Source organism: Haliaeetus leucocephalus, unplaced genomic scaffold (genome assembly GCF_000737465.1).
Source record: "Haliaeetus leucocephalus isolate CR32 unplaced genomic scaffold, Haliaeetus_leucocephalus-4.0 Scaffold395, whole genome shotgun sequence".
NCBI classification, from domain to species: Eukaryota; Metazoa; Chordata; class Aves; order Accipitriformes; family Accipitridae; genus Haliaeetus; species Haliaeetus leucocephalus.
The window spans coordinates 3,153,576-3,173,871 of NW_010972831.1; the positions used below are offsets into that span (position 1 = coordinate 3,153,576).

Here is a 20,296-nt window from a genome sequence, read left to right on the forward strand (position 1 = left end):
GGGCGCTGCCGGTTTTTTCTCCGCTTGCGGGAACCGAGCAGCCCCACCGCCGGGCACCGGCCCCCCTGCTAAGGCTCCCGGAGCAGCCGAGCTCCATCCCGCACCCCCCCGAACCCCTTGGGCGCTCCCTGAACCCCTTGTGCATCCCCCCCTACCCCTGCGTGTATCCCCCTGTGCACCCCTAAACCCCTTGTGCATCCCTGTGTGTACCCCTTGTGCATCCCCCCCACCCCTGCGTGTATCCCTTGTGCACCCCTAAATCCCTCTGTGCATCCCCCAACCCCTTGTGCATCCCTCTGCGCATCCCCTCCATCCCCTTGTGCCCCCCTCAGCCCCCTTTGTGTGTTCCCCCCTCCGTGGCTTCCAACCTCAAGACCCCCCACTTTGGGGCTGCAGAAGCCGGAGCGACACACCATGGGCACCAAACAGACCAAGGGTTGCCAGCCGGGCAGCACCGGGGAGAGCCCCCCGGCCCACCACCGCAAGAAAGTACCCCCCAGGGAAAGGGGAGATTTCCTCGCCTCCCTCGTGGTGAAGTCCGGCGAGAAGTTTGGGAAGGGTGGTGGCAGCAGCTTGCCCCCTTACCACCGGCGGATCTGCATGATCCAGGACATGCTGGTGCTGGTGAAGCAGGGGAAGCAGGAGGAGGCCACCGAGCTGCTGAGGCACCTACGGCAGGTGAGGATGGGCAGGTTTCTCCTGGGGGGGGTTGCCCGCTTGCGTGGTGGGGAAAAGGCAACCTGGGAGCAAAACGCACGCCGGTTTGGAAAGCGCGAAGAAGGGGCGCGCTCGGTTTTTGCGGGGTCTAACTTTTCGTGGCGTCATTTTGGGGAAGCGGCTGGGGAGCTGGAGGGTGGTCGTGGTGCTGGAGATGGGAAAATAACCCCGGGGAGGTGCTTTGCATTGTCTGCAGCGAGGAACCCTGCCGGGTGTATTTTTCTCCTTTCCCTTCATTGCTCGTGCTGATAGCTCTGGGATTTGCAGTATGCACAGCCCACTCAAGGAGGTTCCCACTCAACTTTCAAAAAGTTTGGTGTTTAAAGCAGATCTGTAAAAGCGCTGAGGCAATTTGAGCCAGCAGCTTTTGAGAATCAGCTCTTTTCTTCCTGGCTCAGAAATAGCGAGAGTTGGCAGCTTTGCTTTTTATCCTGTTCTTTTTGACACACAATCACTTGGTGGAGCGTTGCTGGTGTTGACTGGGGCTTGTAGAAACGAGCGTGCAAGACGCTGTGAGGGAGCGGGGAATTAATTGTATGGAGCCCGAGACCTTTCCCCTTGAAAGTCTGTTTGAGCTGGGCATTAGCTGAGAAGCAACGCTACGGAAAGTTGCTGTGAGCAAACAGAAAGGCAGCTGCGGAGCACTGCTCTGTATCCAGCAAATTAGCATTTAACCTTTTCTACTGATAGACGGTGATAAAAAGACTGAAGTGCTGGGCATTTCCAAGGCTCTGGGGTACCCAGGCCTTTGAAAACCAGCAAGTTTTCCATGCAGACTGAAAACAGATGCATCTTCAAGCTCAGTTTTTCTCCCAAGGAGCCTGCAAGGCACCCAGCTGTTTGGCGTAACCAGTTCTACCACCTGGGGAAAAGTTGCTCAGATCTTTACTGGGTATTGGGAGCTGCTTTCTTGCCCTGTAGATCTGCTCAGTGTCAGTATGTCCACGTGAAAACACAGCTGGTCCAGAGTCTGACAGTTTTCTGCTTGGTTTTTGTGTTTGGGGTTTGCTTTTTTGTCCCCCCCCCCCCCCCCCCCCGATTTTCTGGTCCTGTTAACCTTTTAGCAAGTGGATGTGTTGTTCGGGGACGTGCCCTGACCCCCTTCAGCCCACCCAGAGGCACAATTCCATTTACCCCATCAGCCAGGGTCCCTCTGCCCAGCCGGTTTACGTGACTTAGGGCTATCTTTGGAGCAGTCCAGCTGAGAAATCTGAACAGTTTCATATGTGTTTGCGTTCATTTATAGAAAGCTCTCACGACTTAATCTCAACCTTGAGATAAGGTGCTTCTTCTGAGATGAACTCCCTCCCCGAGAGTTGGGGGTGCAACTCTTTGGGACAGTGACCCGTCCGGGTGGGATCTGTGCGGCCGCGTGGGTCGAGCAAGTGGCCAAGAAAACCCTGTGGGACAGAAGTGGCCGTGAGTTAGGCAGCAGATCCGTGCCCAAATGTTGCACCCTCTCAGCCACGCCAAAACTTTATCGTTGCACCAGCAGCCCATTGGAGCTGGCAGAAAGGCAGGTGCTAATTTTAGAAGGTGTTTATATCAAACACCCCCCAAATAAATAAATCTTGGTGCCTGTGAAATACCGTGAGTCGCTCCCAAGTTCTCTCTGGCTTCAGATACCGTTTTTTCTCAGCGATGCTCTGGACCGTCCTCTCCCTCCCTGCGGGCTGGCCGTGCAGAGCGTGAGGGAGCTGGGACGTGTCACAGCGGCTGCCCTAATGACAAATCTGACCGTGGGGGCATCCCATCATCTGACTACCGGGGGGAAAAGCTAGAAATGAATTTTAAAATGCTGGGGGAAGCGAGGAACTTGTTACAGTCAGATAAATCTTTGTTAGTGAGTGTTTCTGAAGAGCTCGCTCTGATAAAATATATCTCAGAGTGTCAAAATAGGGAACACTTTGTCCTAGATACTATAATAGACTTGAAGCAGGTTTTTAATGAGACAGTATTATTCCTTGCCTTCGGGTAGCGCGTGTGGGATGCCCCACTGAACAAATCCCCATTGCTGTGGTTTTCCACAGGCTGGCTTTTGGGAGGTGGCGGTTTAGGGGTGCATTGGTGGCTGCAAGGGATGCTCGGTTTGCTCCCAAGGAGCTGGGGCTGCGAGGCGGGTGGGAGTCTTCGAGAGCTGAGCTCCTGCTGCGTCCCAGCCTGAAAGTGAGGATATGGGGGGAAGGACGAGCTTCCCCCTGCAGGGAGGGATGGACGGGTGAGCCCGGTGAGACAGAGACCTTTTCCTATGAGCCATTTATACGGCGTCCGCCGCAGAGGGGCTGTGGCGTTGGTTGGTCCGTGTAGTTGCTAATGTAACGTGCGATGCTGATGTTGCTGCAAAACCAGGGTTTTCGAGCAAACCCAGTGACCTGGTACCCAGCTCTCGGTTGCGTTTAGACTTTTTATTATTTGAAAATCCCAGCCATTTACGTCACTGGGAGCCTTTCCACTGACTTCACCAAGCTCTGAAGCCAGCCCAGCGTGCTAGCGAGGGGGTAGGTGACAGCATCCCCGTGTTTGGAGGTGCTCCATCCTTTTTTTTTGAGCAGGATGAGGGTGTTGCCAGACCTGAGGCTGACCAGCTTTTCAGCTTTTCTTGACATAACAACCTGCAAGACGAGGTTTGGGGGGGGCTTCTCCCGCCTGCCAGGGCTCCCACAAAAGCTGTGTTTGATAATCAGCCAAAGGGCAGGGCAGCAAAACCGTATTTTAAACGTCGTGCTGGAGCACGGGCAGGTCCTGCACTTCCAGGCCCACCACTGGCACCAGTATCCAGCGTGGCCTTTTGCATTTCACCAAATTTATGTGTCCTGCTCCCCTTGCCTGAAATGGGAGCAATGCTGTTTTCTTTACAGGCTCTCGTAAGGATTAATTAGCATTTCCAAGAATGCTTGGAGGTTGCGAACAACTATAAAAGCGCTAAGATACGAAGCGCTTAAAAAAGATAAAAAAGGCGAACAGCAGACAGACTTCTTTGCTTCGAGACTGCTCCTCGGAGAGGTCAGAAGCGGTCTCCGGTGCGGAGGCAATTCGATCCCACCACCTGCCCTCAAAATAACACTCCTGTTATTACTGCGTGCGGGAGCTGGCAGCGGCCATTCGAAAGGGTATGTGCTCCTTTGGCACAGCCAGCCTAATTTAACGACAGGTTCTTTAGCTAGAGATACCGGTTGCTCTTTCCTTCTGCTCTCGTAACGCTGTCGACTGCCTGGAGCCCAAACCCCACGCTGCAAAATTAAAATCCCCTCTCAAAAAAAGTGCCGTCCACTGCCCTCTTTGGATGAGGTGTGCTTGCCCTCCTCGCCAATGCTGCACGTAGGATGCTTTTGGCAGTTAAACGCATTGGAGGATAAGTGGAAATACAGTGAAATACTTAACATTTTATTGAGGCTGGAGTTTGGGGTTGCAAGAAGCTTGCTAGACACCTGGATGGAGCCAGTTGCCTTTTGTGGATATTCTTGCCCTGAATAACTTTAAATCCAGTTTCACTGCTATAAAGCTACTTCCTAGATTTACCTGTCAGCATCTTCTCTGCTTTGCTGCAAGGAGCTGCTGCAGGGCCTCACCCTAAGAGAGCGTGAAAACTGAATTAATTAGGGTGTCCAGAACTTGAGGAAACCTGGGACCCCACTCTCAGACCCTGTACCCCATCCGTGCTGGCGATCACAGGTGGGAGAATTGCAGCTCCTCTGTGCCGGTAAATTGCTGTGCCCGATACCACCAGCTGCGGAATAGGATACGCTTTAATATTTGAAAGGGTACCTTTTTTTTGCTTTTTTTTTTTTTTTTTTGATGCACCCTTGGGTTTCAGTGGTTAAAGCAGCCAAGCACTGTCAGTATATTAAATTCTGGGAGTGTCTCTCCTGCTGGGGAGAGGATTTGTAAAACAAAGCATGTTTTCCTCCTCTCTGCTGCCAAACGGATCGTTTTCCCAAGTGAAATGGTGAAGCGCTTCCCAGCACATTACGTTTCACTCAAAGAATTTGCCATTGGTTATGGCTCGACGTGGAGTTTTTGCTGGGCTGTTGCTGCTGCTCCGGCAGAGCTGGGCTGGTGGGAGAGGGGAGGGGGAGGAGGAGGCATCCGCCGGCTCTGGGCATCACCTGCATGGGACAGGAGGTGTACAACAATTCCGGGAATTAACCCCCCCCAAAAAAGGGAAAAAGAGAGCAAAGTATTGTAATAAAACCTCCGGGCATGAAGATGGCTAGGAGCCAAATGGCAAGGTCCAAGGTGCAGCAAAGCTGCATGACTTGTAAGGTGGCTTCTCTGCTCATGCCAGCCTTGCCTGGGCGGTGGCAGGGTGTGAAGGGCAGGGGAAGAGGGGTCTGGGCCCCAAATGGGCAAAGACACCACGAAAACTCCAAATCGCAAGAAGGGACTGGGGGCAAACGTGCTCTGATGCCCACCGAGCCGTGCAGACCCTGTGCCTGTGGTGCAGGCAGCTGCCTCTTTGCCATGGGCAGCCTGCGATCCCCACAGTCTTATCCCCCAAAAGTATCCCTGCCGTGGGTGCAGGGGCCCCCCCACCCCGTCCGAGGCCGACCCTTGGGTTTTGCAGCCAGCGGTTGGGGGGGAAAAAGGCACGACGTGTCCCAACGTCCACCCTGCTGGGTCAGCGATTAAATGTCTGCTACTTCTGAGCAGCTGCCTGGTGCCATGGGGACTGCGTGGCACAGGGATGCTTTATTAATTAAATGATGAATATCTTCATTGTAAGAGGGGGCTTGGCCAGGGGGAATAGTAAAAAAATAAATTTAAATATGGCTAATGTAGAGACAGTTCACTCTGTGCTCCTGTGGCCCTCCCGCTACACCAGAGCAAAGGGCTGCGTGATAAAATTAAAAAGCAATTCTTAGGGGCAGTCCTTCTGCTTAATTAATGTTGGTAAGTGCTTTAAATGGCAGCTGACTTACCCCAGTTGTCCCTGTGATTTATATCACACCGAGCCCTTCCTCCCCGTCCCTAGTTTCTCGCCCCAGCGCTCGGGATTTTACACTTTCTGGGGAGGCGGGAGCTGTTGGGGAGAGTTTGGTGCCGGGCTGTGGAGGCGGAGAGCCACGGCTGACGGCTGGGGCAGCCCGGGAGGGAGCAATGACACATCAAAAGGCCGGCAGCCTTCCTTGGAAGGCTAGGGAATTATTGGGGAATATTGGGAATTATTGGTTTATTCCCAAACCTTCCTGGGAGGTCGGCTCCAGCATCTCATGGGTGCTTGGAGATGCTGGGGTGGGGAGGAAAAGGTTTACCTGAGTTCAGACCCTCTGGGCAGCGTTACACCCGGGCGGGCTTGCAAAGCAGTCACCCGCGAAGATGCAATTTGGCCCCTTGGTGTAACTTTGTGCGCTCAGTAAAAGCTCCTGAAGCATTTCATGGCCCGGTTTGCGTGTTATACTTTGTGTGTTACACAGTGTGCCCCTTCGTGGTACCCGCTGTGGGTCAGGAGTGCTTTTAGGCTTATTTATTCCTCCAACCTACGCTTAAGAGAGATGCTGTTGCATGGTACATCCCCATAGAGCTGGGTTTGCGATGATTGCAGTGTCTCTGGCAGCTCATCAGGACGAAGGGGATGTTTTTCGGCGCCGCCTTGTCTCAGATTCAAACTTTCTCCCCAAAGGATGCCGGCCCCCGGCTTTGCACCAGCCTCGAAGCATGCGCTTCAGCCCTGCCGATGCCAAAACTGCTTAAACGTTCTTTCTCGGCCGCGTGGTTGGACGTGCTTACGGACATCTAGAGCAGACCTTGGGGAGCGCTGCGGTCTGCCTGATACGATGCAGCTTAGCCGCAGCCTGCGGGTGCCTCGTAGCTGGATTGTGCCACTCGGCGCTTGCTCTTGACTCTGTGCACGCCAGCCGTGGGGCATCATCTCCGTGAAGACCATCCCGTGGCCTCCGGGGATGCTGGAGGACCTCGGCAGCGTCGTTTCTACCACGCGAGCCAACGCCTGGTCCTTCCTCTTGAGCACCAAGACCAGCCAACGCGTCAGAGGTGACCGAGGCTGGGGTTTCTCAGCTCCTCGCAGCCTGCGAGCTGCCGGCAGGAGGGCAGGGATGAAGAGGTTCGCGGCTTCGGGCTTGGGTTTTTGCGAGCGGGAGGTCCCGGGGACGGGGAGCGGGGGCCGAGGCCGGGTGCTCGTTCTGCCCGCGGCTCTGGGCACCGCACGGTGGAAGTTGGGTAACTCGTCTTGCGAGCTCAGTGGGGCGGTTTTGGGATCAGCACTCGTTTCCTCTGGTTTGGGTTGCTGATGAAACCACCAGCGGTCCTCACGATTATTTTTAACCCTTAGGCCGCTGGAGGCGTCGACAGCAAATGACCGTGCCTGGCGGCGGTGGGGTGTTTTCTGCCCCCAGTGGGGTCTCTGGTCTCCTCGCCATGCTCCCTAACCCTGCCCTGCTGCAAGCTGCTCTCTTGCAGCGTCCTTTCTCCACTTGCTTCCCATCCCGGCTCCTTCTGCTCTTTCTCCTTCCCCCTTGGGATTCACAGGTGGATGCGTCTCGGTGTCTGCTTGGCATCCGAGCCAGCCTGGTTTTAATTAACTCCATGGAAGGTGGCTGGCACTGCTCCTCCTAAGGAAAATGTGTCTTTGGGGGATGCTGAGATGCAGGGAGGGAGGGGAAGGTCAGGCGATGCTGGGGATGACAGAGGCAATACGTGCTTGGCAGCGTGGGCTCAATCCCTGGAGCCCCCCTGTGCCGCAGCGATGCTCGCCCTGCCACTGGCACGAAGCAGAGTGGGTTTTCTCTTCTAGCAGGGATGTCCCCCCTGGGATTGGGGAATCACACGCCTAAGAAATCAGTGTTGCTAGCGGATGCATTAATGCAACACACGTAATGCACCCGGGCAGGCCCTGCTTGCTGCAGGGATAAAGCCTGAGCAGGGGCGAGATCCGTGTTCGTATATCCGCTTGCATCTGAGGAGCGTGTCCTGGATGAGCTCCCTCCGTGGCCAGTTTGCCGAGGGTCCCCTGCTGACCTTTCTGGAATTGCTGCTGGCTCAGAGGGCCGCGTGCCCGGGGAGGTGGTGGCTCCCCACGCATGCCATAGCTCAGGATCCGGGAGGTGATGCGGCACGGGGCTGCCTCGTCTGGAAGGGTTGGAGATGAAACTGGTGGGTCAGACCTTGGTTTCCTTCCTCTGGACCTGCAGAGCTGGGCTGGGTTAGGCTGGGCTGGGTTAGGCTGGGCTGGGGCGGTGAGCAGGCAGCTGCTCCTGAAGAGAAGAGGAGGTCCTGCCTGTGCCCTCACTGGAGCCAGAAATCTCCAATCTGGGAGAGGTTAATGGTTGCAGTTGGCAAGCCAGCCTCTATTCAGCACTTTATCTGTTTATATAATAGCAGGAATGTGTCTTTCCCCCCCTAGGCTGCTGCTGCTTTCGTATCTGATGCAAAATACAGGCAGCTTGGGGCTCCAGCCCTCAGACGGGCTGGCATGTACCTTTTTTTTTTTTTTTTTTTTTTCCTTTTTATCTTGCTTCAAACTGTAAACCCCCTGTGTCTAAGGACGTCGTCGTCTCCCTCTTGTCAGCGCGTGGGTGTGACAACTGAGCGGGGAGAGACCTACCTGCAGATCCCAGCGGTGGGACCTGCGCTGTGATGGTGTGCCTGGGCGTGCAGGGTGTCTCAGGGGGCAGGGATACAGGGGGATGCACTTGAAATTCAGTTTGTTGTAGCTTCTTGATAGTTTTAGATCAATAATAACATTCCATGTGTTGGGGGGTTGGTGACCATGGTTCTCCTCTTAGGTAAGGGAGAGGGTTATATATTAATATTAATTTCATTGCTGTACAAAGAGATACAGGATTTTTTTAGCATTTAACTTGGATTTTTTTAGCACTTCACTTCTTCTGCAGGTCCCAGCCAAAAGCCTAATGTGATTTAATGCATAATTGCCTTTCTCTCTTTTGTGTATCTCAGCCTCTTTCTCCTCCCAATTTTGGAGAAAAGACCAGTGAATGGTAAATTTAATCTTGCCTCTAAAAGCAAAAGCAAATTGTTCTTTCCATTCCTCCCCAAGCGGAAGGTTTTAGCTCCAATTTCTCCTGGCTCTGACCTTGCTGCTTTGCAAGCAGAAGCTGCTTTGAGCCTTCCAGCTTCCTCAGATCTTTTCAAGACTCTTTACCTTTCAGACTTCGTGTCTTTCAAAGTCGGCGATACTTTCTTTGTGCAAGGGTTTGAGCACACGGCATCGCCGGCTCAAGGGAGAGCCTCAGACACGCGCCGGAGCCGACGGGAGGGAGCTGCCTCCTTCCTCGTGCCTTTGGGTATCTCAATGGATATCTCATTCCTTAAGGCCTCTTTATATTATAATATAATCTTCCTAGAGGCCTGGCGCTCTTGCTGTTGCAGACCAGGACTCAGGTTTGATATTGGTGGAGGAATTTCTTTACAAGATGCTTTCTGGGTTTTGCGTGGGTTCCAACAGCCCGCGCGTCCTTGTTGGCCCACGGAGGGTTTCCCTGAGATCTGCTATCCACAGGTAGCAGATCAGGCTGCCGTCTGCTGCTTTCAGTTCTTTAACGTCCCCTTTGCCTTTCAGGTTGGTTTCTGGGAAATAGCAGCGGCATTTCCAGGGCTGCTTTGCTGCAGCCCTGCTCCTGCTTCCCTCTGGCGCTGCTCCGCCTGCCCGTCCCTGCGAGGTTTTGCAATGTTTGCGGGCGTCCTCATGGGGGGCAGGGGATTGCATTCTCGTGTTGCACAAGAGATTATTTCTGAGGCACTGTGCCTAAACTTCTAGTAGTAATTGAGTCGAAAAGAACATTAATTAATTAAAGGAAAGCCCAGCCAACCAGCCTGCGCTCCAAGCAGGCCCCTTAAGTGCAGGGGATGGATACGAGTCTTTCTTTGAAGGATGGGGAGGTGCGTGCTGGGTTTCTCAGCTCCTTCCTTTACTTTTAGCTACAGAAAATGAGAAAATGAATGCTGGGAAAGCAAAAGTATGCCAGGTTAGAAAAGGTGAGCCACCGGCGTGGGCTGTAGGGTGCAGAGCAGTTCGGCCAAGCTGGGGGAACGGGGCAAGCGCTGGCCCCTGCCTTCACCCAGCTGGGGGAATGCCGTGGCACCCACTGGGGATGGGACCTCCAGCCACGCAGGAGGTGAAGCACCGTTTTCTAAACCTCAGCATGCAAAACATGCCAAGGTGAGTGAGCGCCGTCTGTTGCTTCCTCCCCCTCTGAGGCACGATGAGCTCGGAAAACGTGATACCAAAACCCAACAATAACGACAACGGTTCTTGTATCTTCATCTCTCGCAGGCAGCAATCTTCTTTGTGCAAAGGCAGAGATTCCCCGTGTTCGTGTGACCAAAGAGCACGGGGCTTTAAGCAAATCTGTGCCTGGGAGCTGCTGGTCCCGTGGCTGGGTACCACGTTGGGAAACGCTCCCAGAGCTGACTCCATCTCTGGGGATGCGTAGAGCCCACTCAGGGGGATGGCTGGGAGCTGGCAAGCAATTAATTACTATCTCATTCTGCAGAGCTGTTCCTTCACCCCCATCCTCCCCAAGGCCGGGTGGATCTTTTTGGCACAACAATTAAATCCCAGTAGGGGAAAGCAAAATCTGCTGAGGAAGGAGAGCAGACGTGTCCTCAGCCTTTTGCAGTCTATGGTGGGAAATGGTTATTTTAGCCGGAGATGTGCTGAGGGTTCTTGCTAGGACACCTCTGTCCCCGTTCCCACCTTGCCTGCAGAGCCGGTCCCGCAGAGCACGGTGCTTGTGGTGGGGACCGGTAGCATCCCTCTGACGTGATTTGGGGCACCTCCAGTGGGAATTGGAAAGCAGGAGGTTGGGGAAGTCCCGTGAGATGGCAAATGTGGGGGCAAGAGCCTCAGGTTGGACCTGAGGGGTTCAAACCCCAAAAGGTAAAAGAGCACATTGGGGCAGAGCCCCAACTCTTGCGCACGAGGGATGCATCGTACCCGCCGCAACGTCTACCACGGGTTTTGCTTGTGCTGAATAAGCTCCAGGCCCTGGTCCAGCCTGAGCTCATCAAAATCAGGGTGGTGAAGCAGAAATCTGTGCCGAAGCAGGACTCAGACCTGTCCAAACAGCCCATCCTTGATGGTCCCTTCTCTGAAGGTCCCTGTTGACCCATGGTGGCACGTAGACAGAGCTAGCAAAGCTTTGCTTCATTCTAGCGTTCCTTCATATATTTCCATATATACCATCTATTTGGATACAGCTCTGCCCCCTCCAGGATTGGAAGAAGGAGGAATTTGGGGGAAATCTCATTCCTGATGGCTGCTATGGGCTTCCTGGGCGAAGGCAGAAAGTGTGAAGCAATTTGGGATGCGAGTGTGAATGACCTATATCCATGGTGGTGACCGCAGCCAAAATCAGCAAGGAGGGAATCTTGATTTAAGCAGTCTGTTTTTTGTGGGTAGGATTTTTTTAAATTTTTTTTTTTTTGGTCATTCTGTAAGAAAGAGGATGTTTTCCGGTTTGGTTGTAAAAAGCTGCTTCTGGTTGGTGTAATCGGATACTTCCTTTTCTGAGCAAGGAGCCTGGTGGATCTGGGGGCGTTTATTTAGGCAGCTGTTCGGCTGGGTGATTAATTTTGTATGTTTTTGTTCTGGTGGGAAATGGTGAATTTTGGGTTTACAGAACTGATTTATTTTTTTGTATTTCTGACTCAAGTTACATAGATGAAAACAAGAGTTTAAAATGCAGAAAACTAGTATTTTAATGTTATTTGATCAGTTAATAAACTCAAAATATGCTGGTTATGTAGGGCAGACAAAGTAACCGTCTCAAAACACATTCCACATTTAAAACTAGTTGATTCATAAACTGGACTATTAATTGTACATAATGAATTACACTTCTGGTCACCATAATTAGCGATCTTAGCCTCTCAGGTTGCAGATTGGAAAACATGCATTTCTCTATTGTACGCCCGATTCGTTCATTGACTTGTTGAACTTTGGTGTTGAGCTGGACTAGGTGAATTAACTGAAATGAAGACATTTCCTTTGTCCTTGTGAGAGAGCCAGACTTCCCCAAAAGCTGTGTTTGTACTTCAGTCTTTTCTGGCTGTGTTTTCATCAGTGACTTTCCTTGAAGCTTTGGCAGCTGGCACGTCCTGCTTGCCTGGGCTAACCTAAGTTGTTTAATATTAAAGCATGACCATAGGTTGGCATCATCTTAAATTGCTTCTTTGAAATGAGTGTTTTAAAGTAAATGTATTTAATGTTTAAAGCTATTTTAAATAGCAGTATTAATTGAATTTTAATATCACTGAATTGAATCTTTGTGCAACCCATTCCTTAATTCTTCCTTAGCAAGGTTGGGCATTTACTAATCTCTTTGCTGAGCCAAACACCTTTACCATTGGGTTTCTTGGAAGAGATTGAGCAATCTGGGAGGATCCCACCCCTGTAGCTGCTGTACCTCGCTTACCCCCAATTTGGAGGCACCTGCCAAGATGGATCCTCAGAGGAGCATCCAAATTCTCTGCTGCCAGACAGGGAAGTTACTAGGAAAGTCTTCAAGGAAGATTTTACTTTCCAAGCTTCTTCCCTCTGACCCAAGTGCCAAATACCAGATCCCAACCCAGAACAGCCTCTGCTCTACCTGAAGGTTAAAAATCTTATGCTGGAAATAAAACCACACAAGCATGGGATAAAACATGAGAAAGACTTAATTTCTTCCCTTAACCCCCAAAACCTAGTAACCTTCCTTCAATGATATATTCCTGTAAGATAGGGGCAAGGTTCCCAGTTCCCCGTGGTGTAAATCGCAGTGCTGATTGAGTCCTGGGGTGGGAAGGTGGGAGGCTTTTGAAGCACCCTGCAAAAAGTGGAGTTAATTTGCCCCAGCTGATGGTCTCATCCATTACCTTCCCAATCAGCCTCTCATTTTTCTGAAGGTGTTTTGAGAGGAAACCCTCATGTCGGCGATCCCCTTCCTCGGGCTGCCTGGCAGCCTCTCATACTGCAGACAAAATCAATATATTATTATGTGTGCCATTACCAACCTGTCAGGCTGTATAATGGGAATTACAGACTGCCTGCCCGGCGAGTGGGGTGGAGGGCTGCAATTTATACAGCCGGTCTGAACAGCGGGCTGCGCTTGATAGCTTTGGAGGAGAATTAAGAGCATTCAGCGTGGCCCTGTTTATTGCAGGTATGGAGCTGTGCCTGCTGCCCTCGCCTCCTCTTCTCACCATCGCTGAGCGTGAGGCTGTGCTTTTCATCCTCTCTTCAGATTAAAAGTGTAGCTCTTATCCATATACCTAAGTGGCCTTAAAAACACCAGCGTGGGTGATGCAAACAGGGTCCTTCCACGTCTCTGTGGCATTACTTGTGGCAGAGCTGCGACGTCCGTGTTACGACGGGCTTGGGAAAGACCCCGACCCAAGCGAGCACTCGATGGACATAGGTGAAAGCCCTGTTTCTGCCCCAAACGAGAGATGGCGGTGTGTCGAATGCGCCGTGGCCGGTGTTATTCGTAGCAGGGTGGTGTAGCCCCAGCCGATGCTGCCGAGGACTCTGCGTTTGATAAGTTCCTTCGCGTCTCAGTTTCCCCGTGTGTAAAGTAGGAGTGTGCTCTGGAGCCGCATCCGTCGGGGTGTGTGGGGACTCACGTTAGGGAAAGCTCCTCTTCCCTGGCACTCGCTAGTGCAAGCGTGCTTTAAGTATTCAACTGAGTTATTTCATTGATTTGGCTTAAGCAGCGGAAAAAGGTGTCTTTGAACTGTGCGTGCACAACATCTGCTTTCTGACATCTCCTTTTTGAGTATAAAAATCCAGTCCTTTCCACAGGTAAATGCCAGAAGAGGCATTTCTTCTCTCTCGCCTTGTTGCTTTAGGACGAGGGTGTCAGCAGCTCCGAGAGCTGCTAGGCCTCCGGGTTGTCCCAGCTTTTAGGATGCGTGCATCTCTGTAAACCTCCTGGGTGCATCATAAGCAACATGGGTCTGTGTGTGTGCAGCAACCGGCACAGCAGGTCCCTGCTCCCACATGGGGACTGGCTGCCGTAACTGTACCATGAGTTGACTTTCCAGTACATGGCACTGGTCATTAAGTGGATAGGCTGAACTGCAAAAAAGAAACGGCATGGGTGCTCTTTCTGACCTTCTGCATGCATGGCTTGGGGCTGGTTGGTCTTCCCTCTGTTTTTCTTCCCACCTTGTTGCTGTACAGAGAAGGAGGGGGGAGAATTTGGCATGGTGCAGGTGACAGGGTCAGCCCGTCGTCACGAGCGTGAGGTTTGGCTCTGGTGAACCTCTCCATCCCTGTTCAAACAGACGTAAAGCACTTCTCTGATGAGATTAACTCCCTGAAACGTGGTAAGAAATATCCGCTTGGGGTGCTTTCATCTCTTGCCCATCAGCTGCTATTCTCCACCAACACAAAGAATATAAATAAGCTAAACTCCTCTCCTGCAAGCCATTTTTAAAAAGTTCTCTTTTAGTGTTGCTGCAGCGTGTAAATCAACAGTATTTTCTAGAAGGACTCGTGTTTGCTTATGTGCCCTCCCTTCAGAGGAGACAGTGCCGGAGGAAAAATATGGAAGCCTGAAATAATCCCAAAGGCAGGAATAAAGTGCTGCTCCCGCAGGTTTAGGTCATTTCACAGTGCCGCCTCCATTGATTGCAGAAGGACAAGAATGACGTCTTGCTCCTGAGCATCACGTGCAAAATCCTGGTGGGACCCAACACTGACCAAACTCTATCTCTGGACATGTTGTCTCTGACTGACCTGTCCATGAGCCGGTGGGATGCCGCAGGGCTGATTTGCAGCTCGGGCACTCCAGGCTGTGCTGCTAATTAAATGGCATGAGTTGCACAAAGCAAAAGAAAGAATTGGGAGAAGGAAAAGTTGGTTTTGCAGTTGGGTTCTGGAGTAGGACCTGGGGGTTATGAGCTTCTACCGTGTGTGTGTGTTTATGTGCTTGTGTGCAATGTACCTGTGGAGGCATGCTATTTTGGCCTGACCCAACTTTTACTGTTATGGCAGCTAAATGGGGAACAGAGACGGCGATATGGAGGGAGCAAGCAGCACCAGCAGGTCGCAGCAGGACCGTGGTGTGTGGGGAGAGACGCAGCTTCACTGCCCGACGCTGGCAGGCTGTGCTCAGCCCTGAGTGGAGGTCAGGAGAAAGCCCTCGGCAAGCCAAAAGAAGCTGGTTTGTGGGCGAGATCAGCTTGGCCAAAAGGGTCTGCAAGGGCTGAGCTCTAATAGAAGAAGAGCAAAGGTGTATCGCTCTTGGGAAGCAGGCGGACGGGGTCTCACGCCTCCATTCTTGCAGCAGCTGGGCACCTCACGGTCTTTGCCTTCATCACCCCTCCAAAACCCGTGTAATGGGGGAAAGCATCTGCCCTACTCGCCTTGCAGAGGGAATGGAGGGGCATAAAGGCTGAACATCCCTCTGGTAAAGGGGAAGGGGAGCGTCCGCTGGAGCAGGGAAGTCCCAAGAACAGGGATGGCAGTGTCCGGAGGTGGCAGAGCCACGACAGGGGCTCAGGGTGGCTGCTCTTTATCTCTTTCTGAATGTGCACGTTGGGAAAGATAAGGGGAAAAAAAGGAAAGCGATCATGCAAATTGAGTCTGCTTGTCAGCCCGAAAGCAGGTTTTTCCAACCTTTTCTACTTGTCATTGGTGAATTTTGGATCAGTCTTGCAAAAGGAGGCTTTCCTTCAAGCATGATCCCCTGGTGTTTCTTGCGGGGGAAGAAGGTCCCAAGACACGTTTGGTGTTATTCTGTGTTAAATGCCACCCCAGCCCAATGCGAACACCGTGGTTTACCCACGTCATGTGTGTGTGAGGCTGTGGGTGTCTGGTTCACCATGGGCCAGTTGCTTCTACGCTTGGAAACCAGCCCAAAGACTGTATTAGTCACGTCTGAGGGCTGTCATGATATTGAAATCAGCTGTCTTATGGCCAACTGAGGAATTTCAGCCCAGGGTTGTGGATGTCTCGGTGGGACCGTAGCAGGGAAGGGAAAGCTCGGCTTGCTGGTGGATGGGGCTGCGCAATGAGCTCATCCTGGCTTTGCTCTTGCTCAGCTCGTCGTCTTGCCATCAGGTTTCAGCGATTATTCAGCCCTGTGGTTGTATCTGGAAAACGATATTAAGAAGTTGGTCCTGCATCCTAAAGGCTTCTAGGTTTCTTCTTTCTCTGCTGTTAACTTCAGGAGAAACTGGTGGTCAAAAATATTAGTGTTGGCTATTTTGAAGTTGGAAAATAAATGTTCCCGGCTTGTAATGCCAGAGCTGTGGTGGGAGTTTCAAGCCAAAGACTTTGTTCTAGCACCTGTGGAAATATTCTTTGCCCATAACATTTCAAGGGGTCTAGTTTAGTTTTCCCAGGAAGGCTCAGCCACCCGCGGAGAAGGACCAGGGTTTAGCAGGGTACTCTGTTACCGCGGGCATTTCAGACCTCTGCTTCTGGCTGGGGACTCTTCCTGGGGTGGTGTTACATTGTAAGGAAAAAGGGAAATAGCCCAGGGCATGGAGACAGAGGCTTTTCTTGCTGGGTGCTTTGCTGATGTTTGTCCTAGGTTTCTGTAAAGGCAGGTTTTGGCTGTTCCTACAGACTACGTGAGTGGAACTCATGGGCAAGTTTCCCAGGTGCAAAAACTGCTCTAGAAATTGGCTACTTGTAGTGAACAAGAGAAAACCCAGCGTGAGCCATGGGGACACCTGCCCCAGAGGCTGGTGCATGTTGGACCCCGGTGGAGTCAGCAGCAGTATTGGGGGTCAACAGCCACGTTTGGGGAGTGAAATTCAAAAGGATGCCAGGAATTGCTGGAGGAGGAAGGATCTGCAGTAGAATAAATAGAGGAAAAGCCAACAGCGTGTACTGATAACAACCTAAAGCCATTAGGGCTGGGATGGAGGGGCTGATCTGACTTGCCAGCCACGTGCTGAATGGAGAGATCAGCCCATGCTCGTGCTGGATCACCATGGTGGAGCATGTGGTTTCTCCAGTGTGGTGCCTGAAGATGCCAGTATGCAGCTGACAGCCCGGGCTTTGCGGGGCCGGAGATGACAAGAGCTGGTCCATCGGAAGACCTGTGCCTTCGTGCTGGATGTGCAGGCTACAGGTCTTGGGCAACTGATCAGCCATTTGGAGCTGGGATGGCTGTTGTAGTTCAGAAGATGCAGCTGAAAGTTTATCTAGGGCCCAGTTGAAAAGAAAGCCTGGAAAGATGTGCTTGAAATAACACTTCTGTTTAGTGCCCATCCACTTCAAGGAGACCTCGGCACTCGAGTGCAGTTCAGTGTGGTTTTGGGGGCTTTGCCAGGTTGGGACAAGGTAGCGGGAAGGCTGGGTAGCCAACGTGTTAACTGAAAAACTGCTTTGCTTCTCTGTGGATGAAGACTGCAGAATGTTAAGATGAAGGACCTGAGGGTTGCCCTGACCAGCTGACATGTTGGATGCTATGAGCCTTCGTCCCAGAGCCATCCCGTGGAGGTTTATATCAGCATCTTCATTGGAAGCACAGGCTTTTCCACCTGAAAGAAAACCAGTGCCAAAAATCCCAGAGTGAAGCACCAGCTATCCTTTCCTCCTTTCATCCCTTACTGTCGCTCTCCAAGAAGGAAACCCCTGGAGCCTGCTGGGCACCTCCATCCCTCAATGGAAACTCCTGCTTTGTCTGGTTCCAGACTGGATATCTAATGGTTGAGTCAGCAGTGCCTGTTCTGTGCAAACAGTGACTCTTTGCTGGTGCAAAGGTTCTACTTTCCTAATGAAGGAACCTGTTTGTGTGGAGCTGGGTGTTTGCGAGATGCAGATCGGCCTCAGGTGGAGGAGGACCTCAGTCAGTGGAGTGCCGTGAGCCACAGCTGACTGCCGGCACAATTTTTTTTCTTGCATCTTGGCCTCTCTGACCATGCTAAACTTGTAAGAACCAACTGTGCAAGTCTGGGCTTTTATCCTCAGTGCCAGGGCGCGGAGCTCCGCCGTGCTTCTGTGGGTGTGAAAATATGAAGCAGGAGCTGACACAGGAATCGCGATCTCCAGTGTAAACCTCTTCTAGAGCTGCCTCCTGCCTTGTTACTGGGACTGACTGGTGGTCCTTTTGGTCCTCATCTTGGGCCCCAGCAGTGGAGGTTGGGTAGAAGCCACTGGTGGAGGGAAACTCCTAATCAGGTTAGGAGCTACGAGAAGCAAAAGCCTGTACTGAAATCTGCATTGCATCAGCTGGAAGTGCAGGAGCTCTGGCGTGACTCAGCAGTGGGAGCAGCAGGTTTTCCACGAAGCTGTCTCCTGCAAAGTGAGCTCAAGGCGTGGTTATTGTCACGCACAAGTGTCGGCTAATAGCGTGCTATCATCTGCTGGGCATTGCACCACCACAAATCCATCACGTGCTGAATTTCTTTTGCAGAAGCTTCCTGGGAAAAGGTATATTTTCTGTCTAGGTCATCCTGGCGCACGCTGCTGGCATCTTCACTGGAAAATGAAATATCAACAAGAGCAGTTTAATGGCCCTGACTGTCAAACAAAGCAGAAATAGTCTCATTTTTAATCGGGGCGGACAGGACTTTGACACCTCTTATTGCTGAACAAGAGGTACTGCTGCCTTTGTGAGCAGGAGGGAGGTCCTGGGTGGGCAGGAGGGGTTACACTTGCTTCTCCCTGCCACCTCCCAGCCTGCCTGGCTTGGGGGTGCTGCTGTGGGTTTGGGGGTGTAGAGAGCAGCTCTTCTCCCTTGTAGAGGACTCAGAGCCTACAAACGGGGCAAGAGGCATGGAGCACAGTAGAAAGGCTGTTTATTTTCTGTGTCTGTTCAGCACCCCCAATGAAATCTGGGATGAATACCTCTTCTTGGCCAAGTGCAGGGGCTCTCTGGCCACGCGTGGGTTAATCTGTCGCATCCCAGACAGCCCCTGGGGCTCAGAGGAGAGAGGCCAGCGGCCACCACCCTCAAGCCTTTCTGCAGTGATGTGTGGTGAAATGAAGAGGAGGATCTTAACAGCACTTACTGGAAATGTTTGCTGGCGAGTTAGCGCGCTGGCTCTCGCAGGGCAGAGCGCTTCTCGGACCAGCCCAGCCTGTAAATTGCCTGCATCTCCTGGGACCTCGTTGCCTGATTTTGTGCAAAATGCTCTTCCCCTGGTCACTTAAGTTGCATTGCGCTCTGGCGAGCTGATGTTCGTGGTGTGTCCTGGCCATCACTTCTCGAATCGTACCCTGTGCTGCTGTGAAGGGACTGGGATGGAGAGGGCAACGGAGAAGTTTTCCTTAGCGAAAACCTGTATTAAGTCCTCTGCTAATCAAAACCCTTTGGCTTCAGTGGGACTTAAACATGTGCTTATAGTTAATCAGGTATTTAAGTGGTTTTCTGACTTGGCAAGCATGAGAGAAGATATCCCGAAGGAGAAGGAGGAGAGCAGAACCGTAGCCTCCCAACTAAAGGTGTTTGCAAATGTGGATGTTAAAGGCAGAACGCAGAGTGTGAGTCTGGGGCTGCGGGTTTAACTTGCTGTGACTCAGTTTCTCCGCTATGTTCAGGGGAAGACTCCCTGCATACCCCACATGGGGTTTGAGGCATCAAAGCTGACAAGAAGGACAGTGGTTAAGTGAAAGAGGGGATGAGCTGGGATCGGTGCGTATCAGTAAATGCATCTGAGCCTGCAGTGGAGGACAGAGGAAAGGTCCTACCAGTGGCTGATGAGCTCCAGGGGCAAGCACCTCCCGGAGAGGAGGGCTCTGCCAGATGCCCAGGGTGAGACCAGAGGGGCTTGAGGAGGGATTTTAAGGGAAATCATCTGCCCTTGCACCTTGAAAAGCTGCTGAGTGTGAGGCACTTGACGGCTGTTCGGTAGGGCTGCCCAGGAGAGGCTAATGCAGTGCCTCGCTTGCGGCTGCTCGGGAGTGTAAGAAATACTTTCCATTCCCTCAGTGATTTCACCCTGGAGGGACTAAGCAGTGTGGTTATCAGGATTAATTCAATAAGCTCACGCTGCCGTAGGGCTGGGGACCAGCCTTTTCAAAATATGGGGGGAGATGCCTGCATCTTCATGCACCTTTGTACCGCTGAGTTGCTCCTTTTTCCATTGGATTTGTCTCCGTCTTGCTGCTGGGAAAGCTGAAGAAAAGTGAAATTCAGTTTCTTGCCCAAGCCCATGCAGCAATTCAGCAACTAATGTGGAGAGCCCTGACTCCTGCCTCTGATAATGGACGGGGTTGGGAGGACTTCCCCAAACCCAGAATAACTCCATCATTTGTGAGACCTAGGGAGTCTTTAAATTTGGAAAGTCATTTAATAACCTGCCTGAAAGCAGAAGGAACAGATGGGGACGGAGCGGGTAGCAGCTCTCCACAGCTTCTGCTCTACCTCTCTATTTGGAGTCAGCTCTGACACCTTTGCAGTATCTTTTTATGCAGATGTGGAGCTTGGCAGTGATTGGAGCATCACGGGCAACGCAGTGCTAGTGGGAAACCCTTGCCACATCTGGATGTTGGTGCCAGGCATCCTTTGGGGCTTCAGCTGGAAGCAAGTGCTGCACAGGCGTGACGTGCCTCACTGGATGCAGCCTTAGCTCTCGTGCTACATATCAGCTTGGCTTCACGTGCTTTTAGGCATAGCTCCTGCAAAAAAGGCATTTCACAGGCTTGATTAGGAGTTAATCG

General features: G+C 52.0%; 1 protein-coding gene across 1 annotated transcript in view; it reads left to right on the forward strand.

Annotated features, from left to right (window-relative positions):
* Positions 1–414: 414 nt before the first annotated feature.
* Positions 415–20,296, forward strand: part of LRRC75A (leucine rich repeat containing 75A) — a 94,038-nt gene continuing 74,156 nt past the window's right edge. Inside the window, exon 1 of the mRNA XM_010573590.1 lies at positions 415–678. Within this exon, the coding sequence (XP_010571892.1) occupies positions 415–678 (264 nt within the window). The remainder of the gene's footprint in view (positions 679–20,296) is intronic.